General features: G+C 37.0%; 1 protein-coding gene across 3 annotated transcripts in view; it reads right to left on the bottom strand.

Annotated features, from left to right (window-relative positions):
* WASHC3 (WASH complex subunit 3) overlaps positions 1 to 16,118 on the bottom strand; it is a 56,466-nt gene extending 40,348 nt beyond the window's left edge. The window contains exons 1-5 of one of the 3 annotated variants that reach the window (XM_040234864.1): positions 15,946 to 16,118; positions 15,287 to 15,385; positions 10,094 to 10,159; positions 7,875 to 7,982; positions 3,653 to 3,763 (exon numbers count right to left, since the gene is read on the bottom strand). In XM_040234864.1, coding sequence (XP_040090798.1) covers positions 3,653 to 3,763; positions 7,875 to 7,982; positions 10,094 to 10,159; positions 15,287 to 15,385; positions 15,946 to 15,996 — 435 coding nt within the window. In that variant the 5' untranslated portion in view covers positions 15,997 to 16,118. The remainder of the gene's footprint in view (positions 1 to 3,652; positions 3,764 to 7,874; positions 7,983 to 10,093; positions 10,160 to 15,286; positions 15,386 to 15,945) is intronic. The other 2 variants (XM_040234866.1, XM_040234867.1) reach the window with 2 other exon arrangements.
* Between the last annotated feature and the right edge of the window lie 8,318 nt (positions 16,119 to 24,436).

Below are 24,436 nucleotides of genomic sequence, written 5' to 3'. Positions count from 1 at the left end.
AATTGGATGTTTTGAAGGTCACTCATGATATTCTTAGTAGACAGGAAAAATAGTGGATTTATAGATAGCTTAGTAACTGTCATCTGAAGAGTAATGATCAGCAAGTTCACATCAACCTTGAGGGTCTATTTTTGGTTTGGGTCTATAAAATATTTTAACTCAATAACTTGAAAAAATAGGACATTTATACACTTCCAGCAGATACAAATTGGGAAAGAGTTAATATGCAGGGTAAAATAGTACATTCAACAAATACTGGGACTTCCCTGGTGGTCCAGTGGTTAAGACTCCACACTTCCACTTCAGGAGGTGGTGGCTTGATCCCTGACTAGGGTAGTATGATCACACATGCCACTCAGTGTGGTCAAACAAAAACAAAAAAGAACAACAACAAAAGAACAGATATTGATTGAGCAACCTTATAAGCAAGGTGTTAAAGTGAATATAAAGATTGGTTAAGGCATAGGTCTTTTGCTCATGATTTTCTTTTCAATACAGTAGATAAAAATATTTTTAAATTATCAAGGAACAAGATATGAAGTGATTAAAAAAATACAGATAAAGTGGTTGAACAGATAAATGAAGGGAGACATCACCTCTGGCTTTATATGTCAGTGGGTTCAGGATCCTAGGTAATTTAGTTAAAGTGTTCATAGAAACGTGTCAGATGAGTAGAATTTGGACAGGTAGTGATCAAGAGGAGGATCGAGATTCAGAGGTGGAAAAGCATGGAGCTTATATTGAGAAAGTTTTGTGGTTTTGTCTGAAGAATGAAATGTAGGACAGGGAGCAATAGAATACAGAAGTTGGGTAATAAGGTTCTGGGATACAGGTTGGCACAATGAACTAAAAACAATAAAATTCAATTTAACTTGGATGAACTTATAATTTCAAAGCAAAGATGTTGGTCCCTGCTTTCTTCTTGAAAATTATTACCCCCAAATACTAAGGCAAAAAAGAAATAACATGAACTCCAATTTTAATGACTATGAGGCATCCATGAACCACAATAAATGGAAATTAAAAGCAGATAAAAGAATGATGACTTAGCAGAGCAAAGGAAGGCCAAGTCCATGTGCCTGAAGAGGAGGATACCACAAAGAAGCAGCACTTCCAGAACCCTGGAAATGTTTAGGAATTAGAAACACCCGTACCAAAGGCAGGAGGAGGCAGAGGACTAAAATCAAGAATGTTGGGTTAAAAACAGCAAAAACACTGAGGCAGAAGAAATTAAACTCCTGCTCATGGCCACACCAAACAAAAAGGATGGGCTTGAGCTAAGAGCCAGGTACCACTATAGAATAAGATAGTTTAAAAAACTATATTTTTAAAAAATAGTTAAAAAAATAAGGAAATAGTTTTAAAAATAAGAAAAACAACAATTTATTGCTTCTTAAATGTTTTCAGATAAAAATTACTTGAATGATGTTATAAAACAGTGTAAAATATTTGTAAACAGTTCTTAATCAGAAGAGCATTTTCCAAAACACGTATGCTCTGGCTCCAAGTCCCAACTGCAGAGATTCTCATTTAATGGGTGGGAACTAGCAACCTGTATCCAGAAAGTTTCCTACTCTGAAGACCACTGAGCTAGTGTAAAAAAAGTAATCTATCACCAAAACCTATCAAAGGTTAAACTGGCATTTCATTTTCATTCATAGGTGTTTCCTATGTGCCTGGTATGGTTCTAGGATCTGGGAATACTAAAGTAAACAAAAAATTCCCCACCCTTGTGGAGTTTATATTCTAGAAGCAGGAGAGATACCAATAATGTATGTAAAATATGTAGTATTTTGCATATAATTGAATGGTCATATGAAGAAAAATACAGTTGGAAAGGAGTCAAGGGAGTGGGACCAGAAAGAAGGTAATATTTGAAGTAAGAAAAGGAAAAAATGTTAAAGATATTTGGGAAAAGTGTTTCAGGGAGAGAGAACAGATGCAAAGGCCCTGAGTAAGGCAACTGTCCATTGATTTATTTAAGGAACACCAAGGAGGCCCGTAGAGCTGGAGCACAGTGAGTGAAGACAAAGAGATTAAAAAGGTAATAAGGGAGCTGAATTGTACAAGATCTCACAGGCCTGTGAAGGACTTTGGCTGTTATTCCTAGTGAGATGATAAGCTATATGATTAGAAGAATGAATATGTAAAGAATCCATTTACAGATATACATACAAACATATATGTTATATATGAGATTCTGAAAAGCAGTGAAACTTGTCTAAGTAATTAATAACAAAAATAAAAATGTCTAGTGGTGTCTGGAAACCTTAGCTGGCTAAATAAATCTAGACAATACTTAATATGGTACTTTAGAACAAGTGTTTAATAAATATTTGTGGAATAAATGGACAATGAATTTACACTGAAAAAGGAGATTGAGAGTTTTTCAAGTTCTTATAAAATCTGAGGCAATGTTTTAAGAATATAACAGTTACCCTAAGATTGGGTCTTTTATTAAATATTTCGAGGTAGTCTTACAGATACAAAGCAGATTTTACTATTTCCTAATTATATCAGTTAGGCAAGAAGAGACTAAATAAAAAGCCTTTCAGAGTTACTCTAAAACTTTTGAGTTTTCTTTTGTTTGAAAGAGTCAAAGACATAGTTTTTAACAGTTCATATTTTAAGCTTAGCTTAAGCTTTCATCGGTTCTAGTTTTAAAAATTCATTCATCATGATTCACACTCAAACTAGTGCCATTTTATCTTTATTAGTTTAAAAAATTTATATATTTTCACTCCAAAGTCTGTTTTTTTCTCCTCAAAGCCTAAAACCCAGAGTTTTGACTGCCAATGAAGAATTTTCAAAGTGACAAAGCCATTTCTTCTGACAGAAAAAGTGAATGTACTTTCTTCTCTCCATTGTCACTGCTGTAGCTTCTAAATAAGCCAATCTACTCTTTCTGGTTGTCAGGTAGTCTTTGTTTTTAAATTATTTTGGTGATAATGCCAAGGTCAGCAAAACTGTTCTTATTTAATGTTAGTATACTTCTTGTGCCTGATAATAAAATTTTACAAAAGCATTAATTTTTTGATCAACTGAAAAAGGACAGTTAGCTCCTTCCACTACTGTAATAGGACTTTCTACAGGAATGAAAAGAAACTAACTTCTGCTGTTACAAAACAGCAAATATTGTGTTATATTTTTTTGCATCATACCATGTAATGATGATTTCTTAGAAAAATTACCCATTCTCAAGTCATAATATTAAAAGCATTACTTTATATGCCAAGTAACTTATGCTCTTTTCTGTGAACCAAACTATTGATAGGTGAAATTCAGAATAAAAATACACCAAAACCCATGTATTAGAATATAGGAAATTAAGCTATGTGATGTACTAAGTGAATAATTCACTTTCATTCTTCTGATACATCCAAGATTTGCAAAGATTATGAAAGGCAAAAAGTTTACATAAATGTATATCAAACTATACTAATTTGAAGTGTGAGATCAGTTTTCATTAGAAAGATTTGACTTTTGCTTACTCTTTATCAGGGCATTCATTAAACATAGGAAAGAAGAGGATAGAAAACTTGGTCACTTGGTTTAGCAATTTTCTCAGATTGAAAAAATAACAATGAAACCTCCAGGGTTAAGAATTTCAAAGGAGGCTGCAAGACAGAGAAGATAGACCAAATCAGCTTACCACTTGAACCATTTTGAGATATCTGGCATATCTTGGATCCTTGGCTACAGTTAAGATATTTTCTGGTGTTACTTCACTTTCCTGTGGTCCAGAGTCTTGTAAACTGTTCTGCTGTAGAGAGCATGGTGTATAAATCTTTAGACAATTCACAAAAGGGGTCCATCATGTTACTTAAAAGGGATGTTTCTTTTTATTATTCTAAAGCAAACAATATCAGAAAAAAATCATATTCTAAATTTAAATACCAATAATTTAATTACAGGATATATGTTTCCAAATATTTACAAATACTTAAATAAGACTGCAGAGGAAGTTACATGTAATGTCAACACTATATTGTTCCTACAAAAGTGCAAACATATTCAAGGCATTAAAAATTAAAATTCTGCTTTACTTGTCCCTCAAGTATGGATACAAAACATGAATTATTGATGGACCTATTATTTTAATAAAACTTTTAATAAAGCTAGTAAAGCTATTTGATTTGTCAATTGTTCAACTCCAGTGGACAGAAAATTGGTTTTCTAGGTATCTATACCATCTACACAATTATACTTCTCATTCATTGAATAATCTTGTTCTAAGTGGATATGGCTATTCTAACATCTCTAAAGGCAAGGCCTGGAGAATTTGTGGAAGAGAAGCTCATTTCTCAAACAAAATTATGTTTATATATATTTCAGCTACTGATAGAATTATTAATATTCTTCGAAGAGTGGTTAAGAGTATAAATACTACTTATAATGAAGAATAATGGGGGATGGTCTTTTTGGATAAAAATGGTTTCATCATATAGGCAGTTCTCAACTTTGCATGGTACCGTGTAAATGGTAACTCGTCCAAACTGGAATCCTATCTTCATTTAAGTACAAAGCCAAGACTGTCTGTATATAGTCTTGATTTTTCTATCAACTTAAACATTTATAGTAAGTCCACTTAGTGACTTACTGTATGTTAGCATTAAGGGTAGTTCCTTAACTGAATGATATCAATTTTATGTCTGCATATCTCTGTTGAAGTATAAATAAAAAAAAACTTTCAGTATTCATAGTTATTAGAATATAAATTATATGTTAAGGTTTTTCCCCAGATAATTCAAATATAGATTAAATCTCTTTTAAATGCTGAAGCAAGTAAAATATCCCCAAATTCTTTAGGTTACTCCAGTTATATGACAGTGTCGTGTACAAAAGTACATATATATGTGTGTGTATAAATATGTATATACATATACACATCCATCTGCAAAATACATTAATTACAAAACGTCCAAAACATTTAATTAAACAAAAAATTTCAACAAGACCCATGTACGCTTTTAAAAAAATAAGGACAATAAACTCATACAATAACACAATGGAGCAAATGGTAATTACATATAAGACCACTGGATTTTAAAACTCAGCCTTTAACTTCAGCCTAATAACCAAGACCTCAACAAGGTTTAATTATATCAGGTCTTACACCTTTGCTATTTGTATGACCCATTAAATCTTCTATCATATCTCTCAACTGTCCTTCATTTTATTCTGAAATTAATCTCAATCTGTACAATTAGATGTTCTACTGTGAGTAATGATAAGATCTGAACCATGAAATTAAAGGTGCAGAAAAATCAGTATGCAAACCTTGGGTCTTTGACTCATATATAGATTGGAGATTGCAATGAATGGATGATTTTAAAAAAAGTTCATGATTATCTTTTAACTGATAAGCAAGTTGACTGTAATGTCAATGGAAATTCTGTGTTAAGCAATACTTCAGTCCATTTCAAAATATTTTACATAAATATACCAATTAAAAACAATGGAGAGAAATAAAGAGTTGATTTCAGTATTAAGAACATGCTGAATGGTTATATTAAGCCAATCAATACACAACTTTACCATATTTTTTAAATTCAGGAAGCCAACAGTACTTCATAAATCCTCCAATGAATTAATAACTATTTTTCAATAAAATTGCCAGAATATCAAGTAATTCTGAATTTTAGATAATTCAGTTGTGATTACTTATAATCAATTTTTTGAGACTTTAAATAGGCAAGACCAACACAACTGCACAAGTTTTAAATACATATTATATATGGGCGTGCACAGTAACACCCGGAAAAGTTAATACTGAAAGTCAGATATCATTTTATAAATTTATAGAAATATAATAATGGCTAGTATCCACCAAAGAATAACTACTAGGTAGAATGGAAACATGTAATAGTTTTTACATATGCCTTCTTTTAGAAAAAGGATGGTTTATCTTCAATTGATAAAACCTTGTAAAGTTAAACTCCTCTAAACATTTGAATTTATTTTTGTATATTATATATATTCCAGTGATCATCACAATGGAATTTGTTATATTAATTAAATGGATATTAAATTTTCTAATACCTAATTGTTAAGTAAAGCAAAGTGAAGCAAAAGTCATTCAGTCATGTCTGACTCTTTGCAACCCTACAGACCTCTCTAGGCCAGAGAAGTCCATGGAAATCTCTAGGCCAGAATACTGGAGTGGGTAGCCTTTCCCATCTCCAGGAGATCCTCCCAACCCAGGAATCAAACCGGGGTCTCCTGCATTGCAGGTGGATTCTTTACAACTGAGCTATCAGGGAAGCCCTAACTGTTAAGTAAACAGTCATCTAATTCATCCACCAAATATACAATATTTCTAAATTATAGCTCCTCCCACACAGAGATTTCTAAATTATAGCTCCTCCCACTCCTCCCTTGGACCACATGTGCTCAGTTGCTCAGTCGTGGCCGACTTTTTGTAATCCCATGAACTATAGCCCGCCAGACTCCTCTGTCCATGAAATTTTCCATGCAAGAATACTGGAGTGAGTTATGTTTTATGAATTCAACACAGGTGCTAGAGACAGTGCAGTGTAGGAGATAAGAGATAGGATTCTTGACACCAGATTGTTTGGGTAAAAATTCTAGTTCTTACATTTATTGTCTGGCCTTCAACAAATTAACCTCTGTGTACCTCATTTGACATACCTGTAAAGTATTAATAGAACTGATAAAAGTATTTACTTAATAGGGCTGTTGTGAGAATTAAATGAGTTAATTTATAAAAAGCACTTAACACACCACACATACAGTCAGAAACCTTTACATAACATCATAATGATCTAAAAGATATCCCATAAAAAGTACCTCCAGGTACAAATGCAAAATTTCATATACACAGGAAGTCTGTTTGTTTGGTATTACTTGTTAGACCACCATTTTAGTGATTATCTTATTTTGGATTTTAATACCTCACTGAGATATACTAGCGATTATTCTTAAACAATGAAGAATTTTTATTTCTTGAAATAAAAAGTAATACACAATTTAAATTTTTACAGAGCATAAATGAACATTAAAACATAAGAGCCAAACATAGAGTGCAGGCCTTACAAGGATGCTGATTTGAACAAATCAACTCCCCAAACACACTTTTTTAGACAAGTGGTGTTTCTTAGATTAGGACCTCTCAAATTTCAAGAGCCTTTAAATCACATATGGATATTGTTAAAATGAAAATTCTGATTCAGTGGGTCTGGGGTGGAACCTGAGATTCTGTATTTCTAACAAGTTCTCAGGTAGGTTGCTGGCCCATGGAGCAGAGTTTTGGTAACAAAGAGTTAGATATTATCAGGGAATTACTGCTTATTGTATATGATAAAGGCATTGTGGTTATACAAGAAAATGTCAGAACTTTTCACAGATGCTCAGGGAATTATACACGGGTGAAAAGACATGATGCCTGGAATTCACTTCAGTGACAAAAAAAGATAGATGAAGCAATTGCAACAAAATCTCAACTGGTGAATCCAGGTAATGGGCACTTGGTTAGTCATTGAACTATTCTATTTTTATTCATGTGTGAAAATGTCATACTAAAACATTTAAAAGACACATTTCTTACAAGAACCAAGAAGAAAATTTCCAGAGTGAACTTGAAGAAAGTAGTTATATTTAAGATTATTCCTAGTCCTTTATAGGTCAATTTTCTGTTTTATAGGCAAGAAAAATATTAACTTCAGGAAACTGTTCAGAATAACAAAATGAAAAGCTAGTAACTTTTTTCAAACTGTATTTTTTATCTTAAAGTTTAAAATATTACTAGTCAAGTGCTACATTTTTATTTAACTTCTTTATTTGAACCTGCAGATTTGGTCTATCTGGTTCACCCAAGAAGAGGTGCTCATGCTTCCTGGAACTTAATTACATACCTGTGATTGCTCTGAAGTGGCTTCAGAATGTGTTCCATTTGTGATCCTACTGACATTTACAGGAGATACTTCAAATGTGACATCATCTAGGCCCGGGATAGATGCTAACTGAGAGGAGAAAATTAATGTTGGTATATGAGGATAATATTAGATCTTTAAAGAGTAAGTGTCTAAGTATGTGTTGTGTTTCAAATAGTTTTCTTAAGTTTTAAAGCTATAGAAGTGGTTTCATAAAATCTCATCTTTGGTTGAAATTCTCCATGCCATAAACTACTTAAAAGTGAAAGGGATTGACAAATAAAAAATTTTTGAAGAATTTCTCACTAATCTAATTTAGGTTGTCACCATTCTTTCTCAGGAATTATATTTTTAATAAGGAATCCTAGTGTAAGGAATGAGAGCATGGGCTTTGGAGTCAGATTGCCAAGGTTTAAGTCACAACATATGTTGCTGCTGCTACTGCTAAGTCGCTTCAGTCAAGTCCAACTCTGTGCGACCCCATAGATGGCAGCCCACCAGGCTTCCCCGTCCCTGGGATTCTCCAGGCAAGAATACTGGGGTGGGTTGCCATTTCCTTCTCCAATGCATGAAAGTAAAAAGTGAAAGTGAAGTCGCTCAGTCGTGCCCGACTCTTGGCAACCCCATGGACTGCAGCCTACCAGGCTCCTCCGTCCATGGATTTTCCAGGCAAGAGTACTGGAGTGGGGTGCCATTGCTTTCTCTGACAACATATGTAACCCTGTGCAAATCTTCCTAGGCCTCAATTTTCCCACCTGTAAAGTGGGGGATGAGAAAACTTACATCCCAAATTTGTAAAAAGATTTTGATTAAATATATTTTGTTCCCCTTCAAAATGTGCTCTGTAGCACATTTTAAGTTTGAATAATCTGGGAAATGAGAAAACTCTTGCCGCATGTTAACATATGATGCAGCTTATTCTTCTTTCTTTAGTAATATCACTTCATGTTACTACAATGTGTTAGTTTCCATACATAAAAAATGAGCATGATGTCAGTGGTTAAGCATTTTAAGTTGGATTTCCAAGATCCATGCAAACATTCTTTTCTGATTTCATCCTGATATCAGTGACACACATCTGTCAAATGTTTGGCTAACTTTGAGGATTAACTCTGTGGTCATGGAAATAATTAAGGTTAACCTGTCCACATGGCAACTTAACTTGTGACCGTGGACTCTAACTTAAGAATTCCACAAACATTAAAATAATATACATATTCATAATAAAGAATAATGAAAAAACAATGGCAATAAGATCTAAAGCAGCAATATTCATTGAAAACTGTTGACTGATGACAGTATTTAGCACAGTGTCTATGGCCCTAATAGTTTCAAGTAGGTATGGCTGCTAAGAAACTATTTTGAACATGTTCAAGGCCAAATATCCTAAATTACAAGCTAAAGAAATGTTCTGAGGGAAATACAGTAGCTGAAGACCACAGGAAGATACAGAAAGCATAAACCAGACATTCTGATCCCTATGCTAGAAGATTTCACTTCCTTCAGTTCAGTTCAGTCACTCAGTTGTGTCCAACTCTTGGCAAGCCCATGGATTATAAATAGTCAATAAATATTTTTTCAGGTCAATTTTTTTTGATAAAAGAACAAAGTCACAAAAATATATTAGCATCTCCATTATTTTATATACAAGAAAAGCACACAAAACCTGCAAGCTTTCAAACTGAAACAACCTTCTATTTTTGCTTTTATATGACAGTTACCTTTTGTGATTTCTGACATCAGAACTGGTACTACTCACTAGCATTTAATATATTTACAAATGGAAAATAGCTGAGATTTTCTCCAAATTTTGTTCTGGAGACATGTAAAGTTTTACAGAATTGTTTCCTGTGTTATCAATGACTATTATTAAGATAATTGTGAGTTTTCCATTAAATGAGCTTTGCTTCAGCAAACTATATAACATTCAATTTGTTAACATGTTACTCATTATGTTTTTGATTAAATAATGAAAGAAATCTTGACCCACGTGTATATTTAAACAGACTTAGTTAGTGGTTCATAATGAAGATTATTTCCTTTGCAATTATAATAAATTAAACAAATGAAAGCACTGCACCACATCATGGATGCAGGAGCTAAGTTGAATTCATTCCTAAATACAATTAAAGTTAAATGCAACTGAGAAAGTTGATATATGTAGAGCAAGTTTATCCTATAAATTATTCAGAAATACAAACCTTTGCATCTAAAATATTGAGAGTTGTTTCAATTTGCTGGATTCGAAGAGAAAGGTCTGCTAGTTTCTGAAAAAGAAAGAGTAGAAACAAAAGGATAAAGTTAAAAACTATGGTTAAAATATTTGTGATTTTCTAATATACTACTCTCTTATTTACAAGAGTAAGAACTCAAACTCAAGTATTCAATTATCTTTATTAGGATGTTTCATGGTTATTTTATAAAACTGTATTCATAGAGAAGCTATTACAGTTTCAGTCTTATGAAACTCATTATCAGAGCCATAATCAATCACTGGGACCAGAATGTGAACTCCTCTGAAGACAGAGTTTTTTATTCACTGTTAATATCCCTTGTGACCAGAGCAGTACTTGACACTTAACAGGAGCCTGATAATTACTTGTTGCTGAATGAAGGAATTCTTCATAGAACACAGGATTAAAAACTAGCCCCAAACAGAAAGGAGCAGGGTCTGCCTTTGTATATCACTTAAACACAGAAATATATACAATTAGTCCTGAATTCAAATTTTCCAAGTTTGAAAAGAAGATGAAATTGGAAGATAAGTAGTTAATGTCGGGAAGAATTAAAACAAAGAAAAAAAAATAAGAATACTAAAAAAGCAAAGGAATCAACCAACCATTAAAACCCAAAATAAACCAGAAGCAAGAGCTTACCATGCTCTAGTTATTCTGTACCATTAAATTAGCCATATATATGTGTTGTGTGTTAGTCGCTCAGCCATGTCTATTTGCGACCCCATGGACTGTAACCTGCTAGGCTCCTCTGTCTGTGGGATTCTCCGGGCAAGAATACTGGAGTGGGTTGCCATGTCCTTCTCCGTTTTAAATTATGCACTTGATATCATTTATAATCCCACACATTTTATTTTATGCATTTAAAAACATTAATTTCATTTCACTAGACTGCCAAAGGATCCATGGCAAAATTAAGAACCTCTGCTTTTCAAAGATTATTCAGCATAATAAATGTTTTTCAGTCTGTTCCCATGTAATTACTGTTATAACACACACAAATATGTACTTTCTAAAATGCCACTGTCACTTGACAAAATACACCTGGTTTCATTTATGGGCTGCTAAAGCGCATTTCTATGATGTTTATGTCGTCTGCATTTTCCTTCTAAACTCCTAGACCACCAGAAAGCAGGTTTCTCAGTCTTGGCTCTATTGACTGAGCTCTACTGACTGGCTCTATTTTGGGCTGGATAATTCTTTGTTGTAAAGGTCTATCCTGTGCACCATAGGATAGTTAGCAGAATCTGTGACCTCTACCCACTAATTGCCACAAAAATTCCCCAACTGCAACAACGAAAAATGTTTCTAGACATTGCCAAATGTTCCCTGGTTGAGAACCACTACTCTCAACTGTAGATGACTATGGATATAAGTAACATGATCAATAACAGTAATTGTCCCCACCTTTGAAAGTTTCAGCAGAGAGGAAACAGAAAGGTATGTCTACTTTCCCATCCATTTAACAATCCATCCTCTTTATAAGCATTTAAAGCAAACCTGAAATATCTTGAGTTGGGACAACAGGGGAATTTACAAGGTTCCTAGTTTTTCAGATAAAGTTGAAGAGTTCTTGATGCACCACCCACCTATTTGCAAAGGCAGTGCATTTTACTCAAGTGAAAAAAAAAAAAAAGAGGAAGAAATATGGAGCTAAAAGTTGAACATGGGAAAAAAAGCACTGTGGGACTTCAGGTTTGTAAAATATCCCATTTGCAGATCCGGTTCTTTAAAAGAGAAACAATTAGTCATTTTGGGTTGAGTTATGTCCTAGAAGCCAGAGAGGGAAGCAACTGATGGTTTTACTAAGCTTCATCTGACACTTAAATCCAGCAGTTGTAAAAGTTTTAAAAGCAGTTGTAAAAGTTATAGCAGTAAATAGGGTTTTCAGCAAAACCTTATTTGGTTTAAGGTGAAGTCTGATGGTGGGCCTAAAAATTGGACACAGAAGATAAGCACTAAATTTTTTTTTTAGGTCATGTGAAAATTCTAAGAGCTTTTGCTTGTATTTAAAGTTATTTATTTTTTTTAAAAAGAAATGTTTTAGACTATTTAGAAATGACTAAAATCCCAGTATTCTAGGCATGTTACAAGTCTGAGTCAAATACACCTGATTGCCCTGTTTGCTGAATACCTTTAACTTTAAAATTTACAATAAGGTTAAACTTCCACTCAGTCTTATCTGTGCTATGCGCAGAACTTGCGCTGTTCTCCACGTACTTCCTATTTAAAATTTGCAATCCCTCTCCCAGTGGACTGCCACAAGATTTTGATGATTAGGACCAGAATAGAAATGCTTACTGGACACTTGTGAGGGAAGAGGAGACGGACCCTGAGTAACTCTGTAACTTGGGTCAGATTCAACTAACTTTCCTTTCTCCATCTTCTAACTTTTCTCCTATCCTGGTTCTAGTCATTAGAAGAGTTACAAAGTAGTTCAGTATCCCTAAAGTTTTTTAAAAGCTAACTTCTTCACTTTTCTCTTTATCAAAGAATTCTAAAACCAGTATTAGTGATGAAGAAAGACCCCTATTGATTTCAAATTTAATTTTCATTTGAGTTTAGCTGTGACTGAAGATACTGTTTGGGTTTGGTTCAAAGCAGATTAAGTGAAAAAGTTAAAACAAAAACCTCCCCAATATCCTCTCCCCTCACAATAAAACCCAAACAAACCAAAACCCACCAGGTTTTCTTTTCCCTCCAGTTCACTTCAAGTTCAAAAAGTAACAGCTGAAGTTCAATTTTTTTTTTTTTTTGAGGGAAACAGCGTGGTTTTGGTCCTTGTTTAAGGCTTTAACTAAACAAAGACCACAGGTTTAATAGCTGCTATAAACAAATAACAACCCAGTTTGGAAACTGATCTTAACTTGGGAGAAAATGGCCCTTCATATATGAATATGTATATTATATCCCTGGAGTTTATCATATAAAAGACATTATATTAAATAGAAATGGCATGGTAAAGAAGAGAACACAAATCTAAAAACTAAATTTTGAAATAGCTATAAAGAAGACAGTGCAATCTCTCACTTGAAAATGATATAAACATGCCTCTTATTCAATCAGATGGTGCAACAGAACAGAAGATTGAAACCAGGTAACAGATCAGAATTGGAATCCCAGCTCTTACTTTCTAGCTGTTTGAATGTAGGCAAGTAGCTACTGCAGCTATAAATACTATGCCCTCAAATATACGATCAGTGCATGAATAAATGACTAAGTAAATGATTTAAGCCTTTCTACATCTCAGTTTCTGTATTTCTAAAAAAGAGATAATTGGACCTTTCTTAAAGGTCTGGGCTGTGATAATTAAGTACACGTAAAGCACTTAGCACAATGCCTAGCACAGAATAAGTACACAATGAATATTACTGTCATCACACCAAGTAAAAAGTCTACAATTGACATAAACATCCAAGATGAATGCCACAAGCTGAATTCTAAATGAGTGACAGTCAATCCTAAATTACCATCCATTAAGGAGAAAAAGGCAATTAGCTACTTTTAAATTTCATGAATTTTTGTCCACAAAGTTTCTTCTGGGGTTCAAGGAAGAAGTAGGAAATAGTGATATAGTCAAAACAGTTGGAGGGGGGTAGTTGAGAGAGGAACAGAAGGGAGGAAAGAATGAATCGTGAGGCTTTGATAATCGATAAGCAATCAACAAGACAGTTTTTGTTATATTTTATCTGTATGTGTGCTCAGTTGTGTCCAATTCTTTGAGGCTCAACTCTCAGAGACCTGACTCTTTGACCCTGTGGACTGTAGCCCATCAGGCTCCTCTGTCCGTGAGATATTTTGGGCAAGAATGCTGGAGTGGGTTGCTATTTTCTTCCTCCAGGGGATCCTCCCCATCTAGGGATCAAACCTGCGTCTCCCGTCTCCTGCACTGCTGGCAGATTCAGCTGAGCCATCGGGGATTCCCCACTGAAGGGGTATTTAATTTTAAGTGGTCACTGAACTTTTGTAAAGTAGAATTGGCAAGCTTATGGAGAAATACTGTCATATCTGTGTGGGAATTTTCTCTAGCCTATGGACTGAGCACAATGATTTTAATATATTAAAGTGTATATAAGTGTATCCTATTCTTAACACAGAATAAGGGGCCCAAGGACATCTATATTCCTACACTTTTTAGGCAGCAACCATCCCTCTATGAACAGTCTCATTCAAGGACTGGATCGGGGGGGATACTCAAATGATGAACAGTAATTTCAGCACTCAGGTAGTTCATGACCCCAAAGTGGAGCCCTAAGGTTTAACATGATCCTCAAGTAGTAAAGAAAACTGAGCAAGAACACCTTTTGGTTTTAGATGACTGTCCCACTTCCTTGTCCTCTTTTTCTCCTTTCTTCAAACCAATTTCAAGTCATGCTTCCCATTTTCCTTCCCACTCTCTTTTAGTTTTTTGTTAAGACAGGTGTCCCTGGATATGGTACCTAACCTGTCACTGGGTTGTATGTGCATGCTGTTGTTTCCGACCCTTTGCGACCCCATGAACTGTGGCCCACCAGGCTCCTCTATCCACGGGATTTCCCAGGCAAGAATACTGGAGTGGGTTGCCATTTCCTAGTCCAGGGGATCTTCCCTACCCAGGTATCAAGCCCATGTCTCCTGCACTGGCAGACAGACTCTTTTACCACTGTGCCACCTGGGTCATTGGGTTACTTGATCCTTAATTCACAACTCATTTGCAGAAAGTATTTTTACTTCTATCATGATATTTGATGCCCAAGTTATGTTTCTAGGCTACCTCCCCAATCATCCTTTCCATGAAGCAATGTAACATAATTTTAATAGAAACTGAAACAGTATACATTTAAAATGCAATCCTTAGGGTAAGAGAAACATAACCAACTTCAAAAATTTAAAAAAAAAATGTTTTTGTGAAATCTTGGAACTGCTTTTGTTGTTTAATCACAATAAACCTTACTGAACTATTTCACAAAGCCTCCAGAAAGTTCATTCAGCAGAGATGGGCTGTAGGAACTGACGGTAATAGAATCAAAGAGGATTTAAGCTATGTCAACACAATAACTGGGGGACAAGAGGTCATAGTACATAATTGCATACACCATAATTCTTACTTTATTCATTTGTTACCTTCTAAAGTGCAAGGTGACATTGGGCCACTCATTCAACCAGTATCAAAGGACCTACCTCCTCACAAACTGTAGAAAAGCGGTTGAGGAACTGTACAGTGTGTACCACAAACTGGTTTAGAAAAGCCACCGTTCTTTTCTGTTGAATAGCTGGCACCTGTTTTACGTAAAAATAAACATGATCCGTACAGGACGAAACGTACAGCACGAAATCACCTTGATATTAATAATAAGGAGGCGTTCTCCTGTGTGATACAGTTACTGGAAGTACTGCGAATAGTCATTAACTTGTTTTCCTAAACTGTGGGGGTGGGGTGTCCAAAATGACAGAGGCTGCAAAGTTTGAGAACGGGTTCTGGATTCACAGATGTGAACTTTCGCAGGTAAAGGCAACACACACAAACACACGAAAAACTGAAGGGCCAAATATAATAAAGGTCGGTTTAGAGGTCGGAACAGGTAAGAGTTCTTGCCCTTGAACATAAGAACTCGTGACTCGGGAAGGGAAGGAGAGGAGAGGCATACCACTCCCGCCCCACCTTAGAAGGCTCGGGAAGGACCCCTTTTTAAGGTAAACTGTGGAACCCTCCCTCCTAAGAGAGGGGGAAGACACGCACAGGCCAGGGTTGGGCAGAGAGGTGGGGTCTTTCTGGGAACCCAGCGTCCCTTTCCCATCCTCCTCCCAGGTCGCCGAAATCCAACTCCATCTTTACAAACCTTAGTCAGGTCTATGCCTGAGCCCATGAGAGGAAGCCCATCCTCATCCATCTCCTCAGCGGGCGGGGGACTCAGGGCTCACCCCCAAACCCCTCCTCAGCCCGACCCGCCCAACCCGGTAATAGCGTCCGAACGCCTCTCCTAGTCCACGCCTCCCGGTCCGGGGAAACGCCGGAAGGAAACGCCTCCTCCCGCCAATCACTCGGCGTCTTCCAGAGAGCCGGCCCATTCGCACGGCATTCTGGGAATGGTAGTTCCAGCTCCGGATTGTGACGTCAAACAGGGCGGGGTCGGGTGGAGCAAGGCTGTAGTCTAGCAGTCATAACTACCTACTTCCAGTCTGCCCCCACTCCAAAATAAAAAAGTAAACCGTGGGGTCTGTTTGAGTTTATCCCTGCTTAGTCTGGTGTGTTATATATGCAGCTAAGTTATTCGTTAATTAAAAAAAAAAAAGTGCCAGAGACTCTGCTAGGCCTTGTGGTGAATACAAAGATTGAATGAGGTTTAGCATATGTATCTATATAGAAAACTATGCATTGGAGAAGGAAATGGCAACCCACTCCAGTGTCCTTGCCTGGAGAATCCCAGGGATGGGAGAGCCTGGTTGGCTGCCGTCTATGGGGGTTGCACAGAGTCGGACACGACTGAAGCGACTTAGCAGCAGCAGCAGTAGAGAACTATAGAAACGTTATCCTAAGTTGGACGATTGACAAAAAAAATTTTTTTTTTAAGTGCTCTTTAAAAAAGAAGAGAAATATAATGCTATGAGGTGTAATTTCTAGTTAACAGAAAAGTGGGAGTGTCTCTCCATCTCCTATGATCCTTGATCATTACTGTTCATCAATCATCCATAGCTCCTGACCACTCACAGCTCCTGTGCCACTCACAACTTAACTGAATTTCCAGGGCTGTTAAAAACAATACCTAGAAGTTTTGGACAACTGCCAGAAATCCTGTGGAATATATAATCCTTCCTCTAGAGTTTCTCTCTTGGATTTCACTTATTGTACTAAATTCTGGAGACAAAGCAAGTAAATTGTAATGATTTGAGGAGTCAGGCATTTTAAATGCCACCTGCATATATCCATTAAATTAAAGTCTTTAAGAATCTTTTAATAGTTATCTTTGTTTTCATAGCCGATAACCAGAAAGTCACTTTTATCATGAATCAGTTCTTAGGTGGGGGAAATGAGAAGACTGGATTCCGATTTTTTTGTTTTTCTTTCTGCTCTGCTTCAGGATGAACAATTAGAGGAGTATAGTATTGGTTCAGCATAGTGGGAAAATAAATTTAAATACCCCCTACCCTGCTCCCCCCTTCCCCCAGGAGTGATGCTGTACTTAGATCACTCAGATGTGTCCGATTCGTTGTGACCCCATAGACTGTAGCCCACCAGGCTTCTCTGTCTGTGGGGATTCTTCAGGCAAGAATACTGGAGTGGATTGCCATGCACTTCTCCAGGGGATCTTTCCAACCCAGGGGTCGAACCCAGGTCTCCTGCATTGCAGGCAGATTCTTTACCACTGAGCCACCACGGAAGCCCAAGAATACAGGACTGGGTAGCCTATGCCTTCTTCAGGGGATCCTTCTGACCCAGGAATCGAACCAGGGTCTCCTGCAAAGCAGGCGGATTCAATCATCTTTTGGGACTTGGTTAAGTAAAGGAATTCTAGCCTCTTTATTCATTCTAGGCTAGATATAACCTAACCCAGTTAAGAATCCATTGTTTTAGACTCCTTCTCTTAATTGTGCCTACAAAGTTGGGTTGTACGCTTTTGTAGGCAGTAGTCCCTAAAAAGTGGATTACCTCAGGAGAAGATATCTGGATATATTTACAGTTGGGGGGTGTCCAATAAAACAGCATATAGCCTAATGATTAAGAAAACTTGCTTAGTAGGGGGGAGGTCCTTTTGCTATGTTGTACCTGGGACTTTAACTTATGTAGTTGATGAGTGATGATTGAATGGTAATTACCATTGAAAGAATGTTACTTATGTTTCCCAAGAGAAGGGGACCCGTGATGCCACACAGGTTGTAGGGGAAACACCAAATTTTGGTTGGGAGGAAGACAGAAGCAAGAGCCAGGGGAAAGCCTATGCCATATCCTTTATTGTGACTTCTGTGGTTGAAAGGCAAGGCAGGACAGGAGAAACAAGTGAAGGCTGGCTGGTGTGAATAATTCCAGTGGGTTTAGGGCATAGGAGTTGTCCCTTTTGTCTGTACCTTGCCCTGGGTTAAATTATGGCAGGGGAAATATTGGCTTGGTGTAAAAGTTTAGATAAGGAGGTGGTTGGGGGTAATGGTCTCAGATTGGTTGGTTTGTGTATGAAAAACATGCTTGCAAGTAAATTGTTTGACTAACTTTGGGAATTAGCTAGTCCTGGTAGATGCTTGTCTTTCCCAGTATCTTTAAGTTCACATATGTCAGATCTTCAGGGATACAGAAATTTATATATATATATATATATATACATAAATATAACATTATATATATGTTATATATATAGTTACATATATTTATGTATAATTATACATATAATTAATATAACTTTATGTGATGATTATATGCTAAAAAGACAATGACAGAATCCAAGAAAATACAGAACACTCACCTTTCAGGTAACAGTTTCAGAAAGGTACCTCATTTCTGGATCTAGAGCCTCATTCAGTTTCTCAAGAAGTGATCAGAGGGGAAGGAGTAGCTGCCTGGCTATGGAAACCATGGGGAGGGTATTTAGGAGACAGAGTCTAATCATCCCTTATCCAGACTCTCAATTAAGCCTCCTGTTTTAATAACCCCTAAAACATTGCTTTGCCAACAAAGGTCCGTCTAGTCAAGGCTATGGTTTTTCCAGTAGTCATTTACGGATATGAGAGTTGGACTGTGAAGAAAGCTGAGCGCCGAAGAATTGATGCTTTTGAACTGTGGTGTTGGAGAAGACTCTTGAGAGGCCCTTGGACTGCAAGGAGATCCAACCAGTCCATTCTAAAGGAGATCAGTCTTGGGTGTTCTTTGGAAGGAATGATGCTAAAGCTGAAACTCCAGTACTTTGGCCACCTCATGCAAAGAACTGACTCATTGGAAAAGACTCTGATGCTGGGAGGGATTGGGGGCAGGAGGAGAAGAGGACGACAGAGGATGAGATGTCTGGATGGTATCACCAACTCAATGGATATGAGTCTGAGTGAACTCCGGGAGTTGGCGATGGACAGGGAGGCCTGGCATGCTGCAATTCATGGGGTCGCAGAGTCGGACATGACTGAGCAACTGAACTGAAATGAACTGAAAACATTGCACCCCACTTCTGAAGAACTGGTGCCCCTCATCCAAGTGTCTTCTAAACTGTCACTTCTGTTTTAGCCCATAAAGCAACTTGCTTTCATCACTCATTTGATACCTAACACATTGTGACCATGTGGTATTGTTAACCTCTTTGTAATTTCCTTGAGATCACAGGCCGGTTTCCATTTCTTTGTTATTGTTGTTCAGTTGCTCAGTAGTGTCTGACTCTTTGTGATCCCATGGACTGCAGCACGCCAGAATTCCCTGTCCTTAACCATCTCCTGGAGTTTGCTCAAACTCATGTCCATTGAGTCAGTGATGTCATCCAACCATTTCATCCTCTGTCATCCCCTTCTCCTCCTGTCTTCAATCTTTCCCAGCATCAGGGTCTTTTCAAATGAGTTAGCTATTCGCATCACGTGGCCAAAGTATTGGAGCTTCAGCTTCAGCATCAGTCCTTCCAATGAATATTCAGCATTGTTTTCCTTTAGGATTGACTGGTTTGATCTTGCAGTCCAAGGAGTCCATTTCTTTACACGCTTATACCTATTACAGAACCATGCACACGATAGCAGAATCTGCTTATTTAAGTTAAGAATTTATTATTAAAAGTGAAATATTTATTTATGGAAAACATAAAGAAAAAAGCATAGGAAGGAAGAATGTAACCCACAATCACTCTTCTTAGAACTAACCATTACCATTTTGATAGAGCCAAGGTATTTTTATCTTGAATTCCTAAATCAGATTTTTTCTTTTCCACATTGGTGGGGGTATTAATGAGGAAGGCTTCAGTCATAAGCTTTGTACACCTCCTATAGTATCCTGTCTTCTTCACAGAATAACCTTCTCCATTTATTTTTTAAAAAAGGAGCAAATGATGCCACTATCAGCTGCTTCTAATTAATGTCCTCTGGTAGTTTCAGTAAATGACTCAGCACCTGGACTCCTTAAAGCAGTCAGGTTATTTTGAATCACAACCTCATAAAATCACTTAACACTACTCTGTAAGTTCAATGTCAACATTTCTTCATGTAGCCTCGTTTCTAGAATTCAAAATGATCATGTTAGAACCTTTTCTATTACCCTTTAAAAAATGACTGGGCCAGAAGCTATAAGCCAGTTAGTCTAGGAAAGTGTTTCACAATATTTTATAGCATGAGCTGTTTTTAATAGAAAAATTTATATTGAGGAACCCCAGATTATTGTGGTTTGATACTTAATATTCACTGAATAAATACATATACATTGTTGAGGATTTAAAGTGAGAATATTAAATGGAAATGGGTTAACTATATTGGAAATCCATCTTAAAATCCCAAGTTTTCATTCAAAGATAATACTTCAATTCCTTTTATTTTCTAGGCCAGGTCCTGCTGATTTTCCTGTAATATATCCTGCTTTAGAAAATCTTGCCTTACGTATTACATAGGCAGGGATAAAGTATTCTAGCTTTCATCTGAACTCGAGCCAAACCGTGGGTCACCAAATAGTTATCAAGATGACAGGCATACCTTGATGTATCTGGGAACTTTTTAACCCTCTCAAGAATTCTGAACGAGATCTTCAAAAAGCCAATCTCTTTGAACTGGAGGGAAGGCCTCATTGGCAGGCTCATTCCTTCTACTGTTAATGGGTGTTTTGGGGGAGGAAGTGGGAAATAGCAGGATGCTTTAGGTCAACGTCTGTTAGAATTATGTGGGCAGATTGATTTGGGGGCCATCTATGTTATCTTAGGACCCCAGGAGTTCACAGCTTCCAAGGAAGAAGAGGATTATGATAGTGGTAAGATGATTGAGAAACTCTTCCAATACTTTCATATTCTCCCAGTTATTTGCAATCAACAGGTTGGGAAGCAATGACCCAGGGTTTTGTAAAGATTATACATACATGTAAACATATCTTAGTTACTGTGGTAGGTGGGTAGAATGATAGGGAAAGGAATAGGTCAAAAACACTGATAGAATTTCATAATTGCTCCATGGGTCCAAGTACATGGGTTAATGTACTTGTGGTGGGGAGGTCCAGGATGGGGTGAGACCTCTGAAGCAGCTAGCTGTATATATGATCAGGTTTTGTACTTTCCCAGGGAAATCTCATTAGAACTCTACAGATTTCAAGTGAAGGATGCTCCCACAAATGTTCTCTTTAGTACATAAATTCGGAGAGAACGGAGCAAAGTTAGCTGTTCACAACACAGCTTGAGGCACTTGTGTCCAACTTTCAGGAGGATCAGTCCTACAGAACATTTAGCAAAGTATCTAAAATTCCAGATAATTTACATCTTAATGGAATCCTCTCCCCCCACCCCCTTTTTTGGTAGGCTGGAAACCAAAGTGAGGCAAGCTATTATACAATAATTATAATAAAACATGGGCTTCCCTGGTGGCTCACCTAGTAGAGAATCCACCTGCAGTGTGGGAGACCTGGGTTCAATCCTTGGGTAGGGAGGATCCCCTGGAGAAGGGAACAGCTACCCACTCCAGTATACTGGCCTGGAGAATTCCATGGACTATTCCATGGGGTGACAAAGAGTTGGACACAACTGAGTGACTTTGTATCTGAGTTATTTTATCTGTTATATATAAACTCTGTTGTTGTTGTTCAGTCTCTAAGTCATTTCTGGCTCTTTGTCACCCCATGAATGGCAGCACTCCAGGATTCCCTGTCATTCACCATCTCCCAGAGTTTGCACAAACTCGTCTATCAAGTTAGTGATGCCATCCAACCATCTCACCCTGTTTCTCCCTTCTCCTCCTGCCTTCAATCTTTCCCAGGATCTTTTCTAATGAGTCGGCTCTTCGCATCAGAAAGCCAAATTATTGGAGCTTCATCTTCAGCATCAATCTTTCCAGTGAATATTCAGGATTGATTTCCTTTAGGATGGACTGGTTTGATCTCGTTCCAGTTCAAGGGACTCTCAAGAGTCTTCTCCAACACCACAGTTCAAAAGCATCAATTCTTCGGTACTCAGCTTTCTTTACAGTCCAACTCTTGCATCTATACATGACTACTAGAAAAACCATAGCTTTGATTAAATGGATCTTTGTTGGCAAAGTGATGTCTCTGCTTATTAATACACTGTCTAGGTTTGTCATAGCTTTTCTTGCAAGCAGCAAGCATCTTTTAATTTTATGGCTGCACTCACAGTGATTTTTGAGCCCAAGAAAATAAAATCTGCTACTGTTTCCACTTTTCCCCTATCTATTTGCTATTAAGTGATGGGACCGGATGCCACATTTTTTAAATGTTCAGTTTTAAGGCACCCTTTTCACTCTCCTTTTTCACCCTCATCAAAAAGCTCTTTAGTTCCTTTTTTGCTTTCTACCATTAGAGTGATATCATCTGCATATCTGAGGTTGTTGCTATTTCTCCCAGAAATCTTGATTCCAGCTTGTGATTCATCCAGCGTGGCATTTCTCATAATGTAGTCTGCATATAAGTTAAATAAGCAGGGTGACAATATACATCCTTGATGTAATCCTTTCCAAATTTTGAACTAGTCCATTGTTTCATGTCTGGTTTTAACTGTTGCTTCTTGACCTGCATATAGGTTTCTCTGGAGACAGATAAGGTGGTCTGGTATTGTTGTTGTTGTTCAGTTGCTCAGTCATGTCCGACTCTGCGACCCCATGGACTGCAGCACTCCGGGCTTCCCTGTCCTTCACTACCTCCCAGAGCTTGCTCAAACTTATGTCCATTGAGTCGGTGATGCCATCCAACCATCTTGTCCTCTGTTATCCCCTTCTCCTGCTTTCAATCTTTCCCAGCATCAGGGACTTTTCTAATGAGTCAGCTCTTCGCATCAGGTGGCCAAATTGTTGGAGCTTCAGCTTCAGCATCAATCCTTCCAATGAATATTCAGGATTGATTTCCTTTAGGATTGTCTGGTTTGACCTCGTTGCAGTACAAGAGTCCTCATTGACTCTCTTCTTCAACACTACAGTTCAAAAGCATCCATTCTTCAGCACTCATACTTCTTTGTGGTCTCTCATATCTATACATGACTACTGGAAAAACCATAGCTTTGACTTTGCGAACCTTTGCTGGCAAAGTAATGTCTTTGCTTTTTAATATGCTGTCTAGGTCTGTCATAGCTTTTCTTCCAAGGAGCAAGTGTCTATTAATCATGGCTGCAGTCACCATCTGCAGTGATTTTGGAGCCCAGGAAAATAAAGTTTGCCATGGTTTCCATTGTTTCCCCATCTATTTGCCATGAAGTAATGGGACTGGCTGCCATGACCTTAGTTTTTTGAATGTTGAGTTTTAAGCCAGCTTTTTAAAGGGTTTGGTATTCTCATTTCTTTAAGAATATCCCACAGTTTGTTGTGATCCACACAGTCAAAGGCTTCATCATAGTCAATAAAGCAGAAATAGATGTTTTTCAGGAATTTCCTTGTTTTCTCTATGATCTACTGGATGTCGGCAAAATCCTAAAAGATAATGCTGTTTAAGGACTGCACTGAATATGCCATCAAATTTGGAAAACTCAGTAGTGGCTACAGGACTGGAAAAGCTGTTTTCATTGCAATCCCAAAGAAAGTAATGCCAATGGATGTTCAAACTATTGTACAATTGCACTCTTTCCACATGCTAGCAAGGTAATGCTCAAAATCCTTCCACCTAGGCTTCAATAGTACGTGAACCTAGTACCTCTGATATACAAGCTGGATTTAGAAAAGGCAGAGGAACCAGAGACCAAATTGCCAGCATCCATTAGATCACAGAATAAAAATAAACACCTAGTTTTCATTAGTCCTAGTGGAAGAAAGAACTAGCAATTAAACAAAGAAACATTAAAGTAAGAAAAGGTCATTGAAAGTTATTTAAAAATAATTTGTATTGGTCTGGTTTAAACTTAAATGTCAACTAAAATTAACTTCTTACAGTTATAGTCTAAGTAAAAATGAACCAAAAATTTGTTTAGAGTCTCTACCTTCTTTATCACTGTGGTCTAATTTACCACTAGTTGCCTCTGGCTTATTTGGAAGTTAGTTGTCTGGGCCTGATTTCCTTGATACAGTCTCAAAAACAGATTTCCTAAAACAGTATTAGAAAGCTCTTCTTCAGATGGTTGCAGAGATTAACCTTAATTTTGGCCAAAGTCTAATCTTTTCTGGATTTGGCTTACTGATAGGACAACAGCTGTGTTTATAAGAAAGATGAAAGTTTTGTGTTTAACCACCATTAGAAGCAAAGGGATCAGC

This window comes from Oryx dammah, unplaced genomic scaffold, assembly GCF_014754425.2.
Source record: "Oryx dammah isolate SB20612 unplaced genomic scaffold, SCBI_Odam_1.1 HiC_scaffold_29, whole genome shotgun sequence".
NCBI lineage: Eukaryota > Metazoa > Chordata > Mammalia > Artiodactyla > Bovidae > Oryx > Oryx dammah.
The sequence above is the reverse complement of the archived record's forward strand: the minus strand, read 5'-3'. Positions and strand labels throughout refer to the sequence as shown.